General features: G+C 49.6%; 1 protein-coding gene across 2 annotated transcripts; it reads left to right on the top strand.

Annotated features, from left to right (window-relative positions):
• The first annotated feature begins 1,130 nt into the window (after positions 1-1,130).
• On the top strand, positions 1,131-9,366 carry PROK2 (prokineticin 2). Of its 2 annotated transcripts, none has more exons than XM_054216276.1 (3): positions 1,131-1,253; positions 5,010-5,135; positions 8,465-9,366. In XM_054216276.1, the coding sequence occupies exons 1-3, from the start codon at positions 1,155-1,157 to the stop codon at positions 8,588-8,590; spliced, it is 351 nt and encodes a 116-aa protein (XP_054072251.1). In that variant the 5' UTR covers positions 1,131-1,154; the 3' UTR covers positions 8,591-9,366. The 2 variants fall into 2 exon arrangements, with proteins under 2 accessions (XP_054072251.1, XP_054072250.1); XM_054216275.1 differs by having other exon boundaries at positions 5,010-5,139.
• The last annotated feature ends 1,513 nt before the right edge of the window (positions 9,367-10,879 follow it).

Below are 10,879 nucleotides of genomic sequence, written 5' to 3'. Positions count from 1 at the left end.
CCCACCTGGACACGATACTGTGCAACCTGCTCCAGGTGAACCTGCCTTGGCAGGGGGGTTGGACTAGATGATCTCTGAAGGTCCCTTCCAGCCCCCACCACACTGTGATTACTTTTTTACTCAGCACAGGCACTTCTTGGGCTAAGTGCAGTCTGCAGGAACTGGGGTTGATTCAATTCATACAGAGTCTGCAGCGTAAATTTGCTTTGATGCTCCTCTGCCCCAGACAAGGTGAGGTGCAGCCTGCATGTCCCCCCACCATGGCCATGCCCACAGCACTGCTAGGACTCAGCGGAGGCCGGGTTGGGGGCTGCAGGCAGTTCCTCTTCATAGAGGAGCGTGGGGGCAACATCAGGGCTGGGACTGGCAGAACTGTTTGGGGCTGCTGCAGGCCAGGGAGCTTGAGGAGCACAAGCAGAGGGGACGCGGGCACTGGAGCCAAGACCAGCCTCCAAGCTGGCTCCAGTGGCTATGGGCTGCCTCTGAGCCACTGTGGGATGTGCTCTGGGATCCCCCCCACCTGCTGCAGGATCCCTCTGGACCTGCTGTGTGCTGCCCCCTGACCTGCTGTGGGATGCCGCCGTAGACCTGCTGCAGAATGTCCCCCAGACCCACTGAGGAATGTCTCCACCAATGCTGTGGAATGTCTGCCCCAGACCTCCTGTGGGACATCCTCCATACCTGCTGTGAGATGTCCCCAACATGCTATGGGATGTCCCCCCAGGCCTCCTGTGGGACATCCCCCATACCTGTTGCGGGATGTCCCCCAGCCAGCCCTGGGATGTCCCTCTAGACCTGCTCTGGGATGTCTCCAACGTGCTGGGGGACGTCCTCCCCAGACCTGCTGGGCGCCCCCCCAACCAGCCCTGGGACGTTCCCTGGGCTGCCATGGGATGCCCCCCACCGCCGCGGGCTGCCCCCCAGCCATCCACCAGCAGCTGCCCCCGCGCCGCGAAGGCTCGTGCCGCGGCCGCGCACCTGGGCGCGGTGGGGTGCGCGCAGCGGTCCGCGGCCGCGGCGCTGCCAGGGCGGGGGTGACTCACGCTGCCGCCGCCGGCAGCCCCCGGCTTTATAACGGCTGGGGCGGCCGCCGCGCCCGGCTCCGCTGCGCCGCGCTGCGCCCGCGGGGAGCGCAGGGGCCGCGGGACGGCACCATGCGGAGCTTGCGCGGCGCTCCGCCGCCGCCGGTGCTCCTGCTGCTGTCGCTGCTGTCGCTGCTGGTGGCCGCGGGGCACGGAGCCGTCATCACCGGGGTGAGCGCCGCCGACCGGCACCGACGGCACCGACGGGACCCGCCGCGCCGGCAGCGGCCGCCGCAGGCGGGCGGGGGGTCGGCGGGAAAGCGGCGGGCTGGGGGAGTCCGCCGGGGGGAGCGGGGACAGGACTTGGAGGTCTGTCCGCGGTGAGCGATAGCGGGACGCGGGGGGATGAGTGGTGCCGGGATATAGGGGAGGTCTCTCTGCCCTGAGGGGTGGCCGGAGCGGGGGGTATCTCTGGGGTGGGCAGTGCCGGGACTCGGGCGTCTGTCCGGGATGAGTGAACTCCAGGACGTGGGGGTCTCTGTGGGGTGAGGGATGTCCGGACCTGGGGGTGTCTCTGGGATAAGTGGTAAACCAGGACGGGGAAGGGAGGGCTGTGCCAGGGGATGAGAGATGCCAGGGCTTGGGAGTCTGTCTGGGACAAGTGACACCAGGACGTGGGGCACTCTCTGGGGTGAGGGATGCCCGGAGCTGGGGGTCTCTCTGGACTAACTGATACCAGAGCTTGGCGGTCTCTCTAGGGTAAGGGATGCCGGGATATGGCGGGGTGTCTCTGCGGTGGGTGACACCAGGACTTGCGAGTCTCCGGGGTGAGGCATGCCACGGTGTGGGGGACTGTCCCTCTGGGGTGAGGGATGCCTGGGCTCGGCAGGGGGGTGTCTTCAGGCTGGTCTGTGGGTGTGCAGAGGCTCCTGCTGCTTCTCCAGGGCTGGAGGCTGCCCCCCAATGCAGCCCCCAGCCCCGGATGCCCCCGAACCTGCCCTGGGAGGGCCGGGCTCGGTTGTGCACCCCGAGTTCCTCCAGCTCCTCCAGTCCTACCGCTTACAGGGCAGGCACCGGTATTGGCAGGCACCGGTATTGCAGTCATCGCAAAACGCGGCTTTTTTTTTCTTTTTTTCTTTTTTTCTTTTTTCTTTTTTTTTTTTTTTGAGTATGACTGTGCTGCTTTTTTTCCTCAATAGCCACCCATTGGAAATGAGTCCTCGGTTGTTGTTGTTGTTGTTTTTAGGCTGGAGGTTTACTTTGCTTGGGGAAAATTTTTTTTTCCAACGACGTTATTTAACCCAAAGTGTTGCATCACTCTTAAGTAAAATGATTTTTTTAGTGTTTGCTTTGGATTAATAACCCAGCACTTGCATTCCTTCGAGAGCTTACATGTCTTTTGTAACCATCAGAAGTTGTACTTGCAGCAGCACATTACTCCATGGCTGTCCAGGCCCCCCGTCCAGACTTCACTGAAGTCCATGAAACAGCTCGTAGGCATTTCTTAGGAGGTCAAATCAGTTCCCAGGACCGATTAATTTTCAGAGCAGAGAGTGTGAAGGAATTTTTTTCATATTTGAGAATTTCAAGTTCCTTTTAAGTAGAAATATTTCCAGCAATAGAGGAACGGTTTTTATAAGTCTGTTATTCAAGTTGTGGCTACACCTTTAAAGCATAATTAATCCGTTAAATAGAGTAATTGTGAAGCACTGAATAGTAGATCAAGGACAAAGTGGATTCAAAAAGTAAAAATAGATTAGAACTAGAAAATGTTACTTTATTAACTATCGCAGTGCATTTCTGCTTAAACCGCTTTGATGCATTTTTGGCTTCTGATGAACAGGAAGTCTCAGACCCTTTCTCAGAGCCTGAAAGGTGCTTTTCCGTTGCAATTTAACAACTTGATTCAAACCTTCCTCACTTCAGTGGTGGTTCATGTGCTGCCTTCAGTTGGCTTTGAGCTGGCATTTCACCTGGAACTTTTTCCTTGAGCTGAATTTTCCAAACTGTGCTTAAATGGGGTGCTGAAGAGGAACGTCCTTCCTGTTGTGTCCTGCGAACGTTAGGAGTGAGCGGTATGAATTACACGTTGGAGATAAGGTGTGGGCAGGAGCATTTGGTTTGAATATTTTCAAAACTTGTCATGCATTTTTGGAAAGGGAGCCTTAAAAAGTTCTGCCAGATGCATATACGTGTGTGTGAGTTTTAAAAAGAAATTGTTCTGTGCGGGGTTTTAGATAGCCTCGCTGGCTAGGACATACACAGACCTGTTCCGCGGCTGAGTGGTACTTCACTCCGGGACCGGTCCCACGCAGATGGATGGGGTTTGGGATACAACTGAGATAACAAGGGGGTCAGGATGACCGGTGGGGACTAGCAGAGCCTGTGACCCCAGCTGAACAGTGGACGCCAGCGTGCTGGTGGCAGCCAAAATCACTGGAGCTGCAGTTTTTTGTGGCTAGGGCAAAAATTAGACCTTTAGAGGGCTTTTTTTTGGGGGGGGGGGTTGTGTGTAAGAGAGATGTCAGAAAGTAAACTTTATCTACTTGGCAGGCTGTAGTGGTAGTTTTGTGGCCATATTAGGCCTACAAGTAAATACTCTTTGTGTTTGGGCTCACCTGTAGCATAAATCTGCCTGCTTCGTTAAATGTGTGTTCAGGAGGAGCGCTAGTCTATTTAACAGCTGGAGACTAATGCAGCAGCTTTTTCCTAAATTACTGGCTGATCTGTAAATACATATTTTGGTCTGGCTTCTGCTGGTTGAACTAGTGTAATATTTACCCAGTAGAGTACAGTCTAACAGCATTTATCATGTAAATCCCAAGGTAAGATCTGTAAGATTTTTTCCTCGAGCGAATGTTTGCTCTGAAACACAGTCTTCCCCAGAGCCGTTTTCACCTTTTATGTACATTTTTTTACAAGTTGCCTGTTTATGTACTGCTGACCGGTGCCTTTGGTCTCTCACTTCTGCTGTCAGACATTAGAAGAGCAGTTGGTTAATTAAGCTTACCTTTGGGATGTAATCAGAACCTTTAACTAATGGAATTTCTCATACAAGAAAGGAGACTGGTTTTTGCATTAAATTCATATAATAAAAAGTCTGATAAGCTTTTGGCTAAAAAATGAGCAAAAGATGTGCAGTAACCTGTTTCCAAACCCTAACACATCAATTGCTCTTCATGGTTTCTGGTTTTCAAAACATACCCAACAGTTTGCATTTTGATTTGTGCTTATCTAAGCTGTACTGGGTAAGCGGCTGAAATATTTTTCCACCCCTTGCAGGGGGAATGCTACCACAGTATCATTTTCTTGGATGCATACTCTTTATGCAATGCTTTTTCTATTACACATTTAAGACCTCTTTTAGTTACGTGTAATTCTAGATAAGAACCACAGAATCCGTATTTAAACTTCTATTTTAGCTACGTCCACTTGGACTTGTCTAATAAACCTATCATGCGGTCTTGCATTTGCAAAGGCACTCAACCATAAAATATTATCATAAGAAACTAGAAGGAATAGTTACTTAAAAGTCTTCAAATTAACGGATAATTTCCTATCTTGGCTTCTCCGCAGACAAGATTCCTGACTGTTTGGTGCGCTTGGTCCTTCCACTTGCCGGAGCTCACTCAGGCTCCGCTCTGGGAAAGGGGAGTGGGATGTGCCATTGGATGTGCCATGGTCCATCAGTGCTCAGAATTTGGGACTATAAATCACTGACAGTCCTGGATTTGGCCCTGAGCAGCTCCATACGTGGACGTGGCTTTAAACATCCTGGGCTCAACTCTGAAACGTGCCAGGAGCCTGTATGTTCAGATCCATGGGAGATAAAAGTATTGCGAATCAGCCTTAAATCTAGTTATTCAGCCTTAATGAGCCATGATAGCTTATGGGGTGTCAGAGGCAGCTCGTGAGCACCAGATCTGTCCTATTTCTGGAATATATTAATTATTCACTTTGTTTGCCTCCTGCTGTGTTGAACTCCAGGCCTGCGACCGGGACCAGCAGTGCGGAGGAGGGATGTGCTGTGCTGTTAGCCTCTGGATCCGCAGCCTGCGAATGTGCACGCCGATGGGAAATTTGGGAGAGGAGTGCCATCCTTTGAGTCACCGAGTGAGTACGTCACCGGGGGGGCTGTGGGACCAGAGCTGGCAGGGCAGAAAGGAATAGGAATATACCGCGTTGTGCATCACATTGCATAAAAACTATACGTGGTGAAAAGGCGGGGAAACATCCCGTGCGTTACAATACCCGGCCGTTTGCATCTGTATGGAAATAGCGCTGAAGGTACCTACATAAGGAAATACATTACTGTCAGAATTATGCTGAAGACAATCGGAGGATGAAAGTAATACACGCTTTTTGGTTTGTTTTCTTATTAGTTTGTTGTTGTTTCGCTTCATTACACGATCCGAACCAGCCTGAGCAGTTCCCAAGCCCAGCCCTGCCTACGTGTGCGAGCAGGAGCGTAGCAAACACCACCGACCTCGGTGGAACTGGACAAGATCCCATCACGAGCATAAAAACGTCACCAGCCGGTGTTGGGACACCTGGTGCATCACTGCAGCACGGTCCCGGCCATCAAACAGCGATGTCCAGTTGTGCTCCAGAGGCTGGGAGCCACTGGTGCCTTCAAAAGCCGCTGATAAAGTGTTGGTACACGCTTGTACTTAAGAAAACTCACAGCAGGCTCTCTTTGCTTCTATTCTACCTATTGATTTTGAATATGTATGTATGTATAGATATATACACACATATATATAACATTAGTTACATATTAGTACATTATTATATGATACACTATGCTATTAATATTATACGATACACTATGCTATTAACAAATACATTTATTTAAGGATATGTAATTCTGCACTATGAAAAAGACTGTTTATTTATAAATAATACAGTCTGTATACAAAAGATTGAATGGGATGTTACCAAGGAGCTTGAGAACCTGGTGGCCTTCAGAGCCGTCCTCAGGGAAGAGTATGGCCCAAGAGTCATCACCTGTGAATAAATTTAGATTATAAATGTGCAGCTAGTTAGCGGCCTCACTCACTGTCTCATCCAAGGCCTGGCTTCTCAGCTCAGTACCTATCATTTATTTTCTCAGTTTTTGGAAGTTCAAGGATCCGTTCTATTACAGTTAAATTTTTAAATCTGCTGTGATATTTGGGACCAAATTCTGTTTTTTACTATATAATGCAGCAGGTTTTTCTTGTAAGGGCTCTTTACATTAACAGGGGTTACAGGATAAAAGAAGCTGTCTTGTAGGGGTTTTTATGAGCTTATTGCTGTTGGGCAATAATTTATACTGCCTGATGTATTTTAATCTAATTGCCTGCATAATTACAATCAGAGAAGACGCCTGTCCACCCCAGACTTACAGTCATGGTCACTGATGTTTATAAGCTTTACGGGGTTAATTTTAGATTTAGATTCCTCACCCCACTGCTCTTCATGACAAACACAAAGCAAATTGTTTTACCGCAGCATGTGAAATTAGGTATTTTTAAGGATGGAGAGTTTGCTCAGCGGTTCCTGTCCCATAAATATTTGGGTAGGGGACAACTGGGAAACTAATTGCCCTCAGCACCACATCCTCTCATTTGCAGGTCAGGTACAAAGCAGGCACCACCATGGCCATGCCACAGCTTAGAGATACCCTGGAGGAGATGGCTGGCCCTTGGGTTTCCACCTTCTAGTTTCCTTCTCAGCAACTAGATGGCGTTGGCTTGATGCCGTGAACAGTCTCGGTTGGCGTTGCAGAGGCAGGGTTTGCAGGCAGGGAGGCAGGGTTTGCCCCCAGGGCCAGGCAGGTGCGGCTTGGTGGGTCAGCAGACAGAGTTGATAACACCGGGGGGTTGCTTCGCTGCCTCTGTGCACCTTGCACATAACCCCTCACCTCTCTCCCAGGAGCTCCCTTGTTTCCTTTTCACCTCCAAACCCCCATTGACCCGTGCTCCTTAAAACCTGGTGCTGGCATGGGCGAAGCACGCACCAGCTCAGCCGGCATAGCCAGCGTGCAGAGCTGTCACCTGCTGTCCCCAGCCTGCTGCGTTATTAAGCCACGTCTTCAGTGTGGGAGTCCCGCTGAAAGGAACATTTCCTTGCAGTGAATGTAACGTTTTGAATAAATCATTTGCGCTGTCGGGGGGCTGAGAGGTACCTCTGAGTCAGCCTTTACCAGTCCGAGGAGCTCAGATTTTCGGCTTTTCTGCAGCGCTGTGTGTGGGCACCTGAGCGCTGTGATTCCCATGGGGAGTCCCCAGCACCCGTGGTTGGTGGCCTCTCTGCTTGTGCCGGGACAGAGGGGCTGTGCTGGATGGCACAGGGAAGTCCACAGCGTCCCTCGCCCTAGGGCTGCTCTTGAGACAATGCTGGGCAGGGGTCTGGCACTGGCCCAGGGTGTTGTGAGCCCCCTGCTTGTCCCCTGTGCCTGGCAGGATGCCACTGGAGTCAGGCAGGTCCTTGGCATGACGCACGGGGAAATGTGTGGGACATTCTCCCTTCGACTTTCTTAAAGAGAAAAATTGCACGCTGACACAAAGCAATCTCAGGATATTGAAATTGCAGGCTCAAAAGGCCCAGAAATCAGGAAATGAGGGAATTAGGGCTGCTGCCCAGCTGGCAGCAGTGGCTTTGTGCCTCTGTGCTTCCCTCACTGCATCCCGATGGATGCTCAGGGCATGCTGCTGGCCGGCAGGAGCACAGCTCCTGGCCATGCCGTCCCACCAGCCTGTCCTGCTCAGCTCATGTGCTGGCAGAGGCACGGCTCCTGTAAAAGGTGGGGTTTGTAATCAAGTTGCTAAAGACTGTCAGTGCATGTGCACATCGTGGCACAATTCAATTAGTTTAATGCAGTCTGCGTGTGTGCTCCCTGCAACACAGGGAGCTGGAGGAGGCTGGGATGAAACGAGAATCCTCTGCCCGGTGGCGAGGGGATCCTCTCAAAGGGAGGTCAGGCAGGATGACCTCCAGAGATCCCTTCCAGCCTGAATTACCGTGGGATCCTGCGGTTCCTGGGTGCTGCTATGCAGCTGACAGGCTGCTCCGTGCTGTACGGCAGCGCAGGAATCAGGGCGAGCAGAAACCCCTGCACAGTAAACACCTCAAAATGCCATGCTAAAGGCCAGTGTAGTTTCACAACAGATGCCTTTATGAAACGGGAGTAAATGCAGAACATGTGTCACAGGTATAGATTTGCAAAGCCACATGGACTGTTAACGTTTTGCTCTTAACTGTGGCTTGACTGGGAAATACGATGGGGTTGGCTTTGCCATCTGCTCTCCGGCCCCTGTGCTGCAGCTCATGAGGATCTCCTGCCATGGAGGGGGGCGGGCATCATTCGCCATATCCCCGCCATTTATCCGAATCGATCCATCCTGAGCACCATTGCTGCCGTGCTCCCTGTCCCTGACGTCTGTGCTCTTTGTCCCCAGGTTCCCTTCTCCGGGCGGCGGATGCACCACACCTGCCCCTGTCTCCCCGGCCTGGCCTGCATACGGACTTCTCCCGGCAAATTCAAATGTTTACCAGACTTCAGAAAAGAAGATGTCTTTTTTTAGCAGGAGCTATTCTGCACTAGAAAGAGCCACTCGATGTATTCTTTTTTCTTGTTGTTGTGACGAACAAGGTAACTTGCCAGGGGAAACCCTTTACTATACTTTCCTGCCTCACCAACATTAAAACCGAAGATGAGATACTGCGCTGTGGTGGCCGAGGTTTGCAGGAGGGACTCAGGGTGGCAGATGCTTTCATTTTTGGGGTAAGCAAAATGAGATTTGCTAAGGTGACACTGCTTTCCGAGGGCAGGAGCTCAACGATTTCTGAGCTGTCTCGTGGTCTTCATGGTTCCAGCTTAACCCCAGAATGAAAACATCCAAGATTACTGTCAGTTTTGGAAAACTTTGGCCACGTTTTTACACTTTGGAATGCCCAAATGGAACTGAGAATTGAATAATTGCTTAGCGTGAAGCATATGATGATTGCCAAAAAACTGTATTTACATCACATTTCATATCTTTATTAATATAACTGTATTTGTAAGTTAGGCGCATCTCTAGGGTAAAAGTTTAACCAATAGATGTAGTTTTTACACTTTTTTAAAGTGGCAGGTGGAACCAAAGCACTTCAATATTCAAAGCATTAAAAGGTTATTTTAGTATTCTAAGATGCGAAGACGTTGTTGTTACTTGAGTTGGTGTAGAACTACCTGATCATCTCAAACTATGTATTAAGATGTAGTTTATATTAAAAAAGGAACCCTGAAGTTTATTGTAATGGGCTGCCTGACTTCTTGTACATGTATCTAATTTGCTGTGTAAAAATTCTGTATCAGAATAATGGCAGTATATGATTTGATTTATTTTAATATTATAACATTATTTTGTCATTGTGGTTTTCCATTTTTATTCAGTGTAATCCGTTATCACATACTCGATCCACCCAAGTTAGCAGAGCTCCTTACGGATAGCTCAGCAAAAGATTATACACCTCTGGCTGCTTTTAGGGAAACTCAGCGATTTACAAGGCATGAACTCCCCAACCAAGCTGCAGTCTTAGATCACGGAGGTATTTTGGTGTAGCTAATACCAGAGGTTTTTCTTGGCACACACCTCAAAGGATCAACTTTAACCCGGCAAACATATAACTTGTGGGTTTTCTATGAAATACCGTGCAACTTCATATTTACTTGTCAGTCCCTGGAGCTGGAATTCCAATAGTTTGTGTGAGTTTCACACATTTCTTGCTCTCAGACATGCAAACATATGCTGGAACTGGAAAAGTGAAGTCATTCATCATTCAACAAGCAGTGCTTTGCTGCTGATGACGATGAGCGGTTTGAGAGAAGTTAGCACACTTGTATCAAAGCAAACACCTGTATTAGAGAAGACGAGAAATGTCCCAGTGAGTTTACCAGGTACCTTCCACTGGGCTACACAGCCTCCCTGAAGAGACAGAAAGGACCACCTGGATCTGCTATTTGGCCAGATCCTTGTGGATCCTGCACCCCTTAGAAGGATAAGTGTCTTGAGAGACAGGATTGCATCCTCCCAACTCTGAACAGCCCAACCCCAGGGCTCCTGCTCCAAAGCCTGTATATTTTGCTTCACCCTTTGCGGTGGCGATACAGGAGCTGTGCAAGTGACAACAGACTCAGGTCCTGTAGGAAAAAAAACAAACAGAAAGTCTGGGGCCACCAAAGAGTAATTTTATATGTGGTTTGCATTAATGTGATCAGGTGCAAAGAGCCGGTATTAGATCTGAAGTCTTAGAGGGGCTCATCGCTAACCCAAAGGGCTGGATTGTGTTGGTGAAAGAGCATGAGTGACCTGCGAGCACTGCAGAAATTCCCTTAACCAGGATTTAAAAGCCCCAAAACCTGATCCTACCACTGTCACTCAGTAGTGGGGCTCCTCAAACACCCTGTGCACCCACACAATGAGTCTCCAGAGGAGGAATGCACTGGGAGCCTGGGATTTGCTTTTCTGTCCATGTCTATCAGTGTAAAATTAGCTTAATACCATAGACTTGAATTTACACTCAAAGGGAAAATGAAGAAGGAAAATAGAAGCAGCCCAAATGTGTATGTGTTACACCTCTTGCTTCATTCATTTTTTTACCAAAGCACGTTGTCATAGTGCTCAAAACAAAGAACCACAGCATGAAACACCAGCCCTGCTTCTCATCTCCCACTGGCACAAATCACCAGTGACTCTGCTGAAGGTAATAATCCTGGTTTACGTCATCGTGAGTGGACAATTACATCTGATGACAGCCTTAGACCTGCCCAACTGAACTCCTGGGAGAGTTTATCAGGCAAGAGCAGAGCAACTTCACAGTTATCATTTGTG

Source organism: Rissa tridactyla, chromosome 10 (assembly GCF_028500815.1).
Source record: "Rissa tridactyla isolate bRisTri1 chromosome 10, bRisTri1.patW.cur.20221130, whole genome shotgun sequence".
NCBI lineage: Eukaryota > Metazoa > Chordata > Aves > Charadriiformes > Laridae > Rissa > Rissa tridactyla.
Note: the sequence above shows the minus strand (reverse complement) of the source record. Positions and strands in the feature narration are given on the sequence as shown.

Bases quoted from the DNA above. Each gene is read 5' to 3' on its own strand.
- PROK2 (XM_054216275.1), top strand. From the start codon at position 1,155: ATGCGGAGCTTGCGCGGCGCTCCGCCGCCGCCGGTGCTCCTGCTGCTG. The intron at 1,254-5,009 runs GTGAGCGCCGCC...GTTGAACTCCAG, and splicing joins ACGGAGCCGTCATCACCGGG to GCCTGCGACCGGGACCAGCA. The intron at 5,140-8,464 runs GTACGTCACCGG...CTTTGTCCCCAG, and splicing joins TCCTTTGAGTCACCGAGTGA to GTTCCCTTCTCCGGGCGGCG.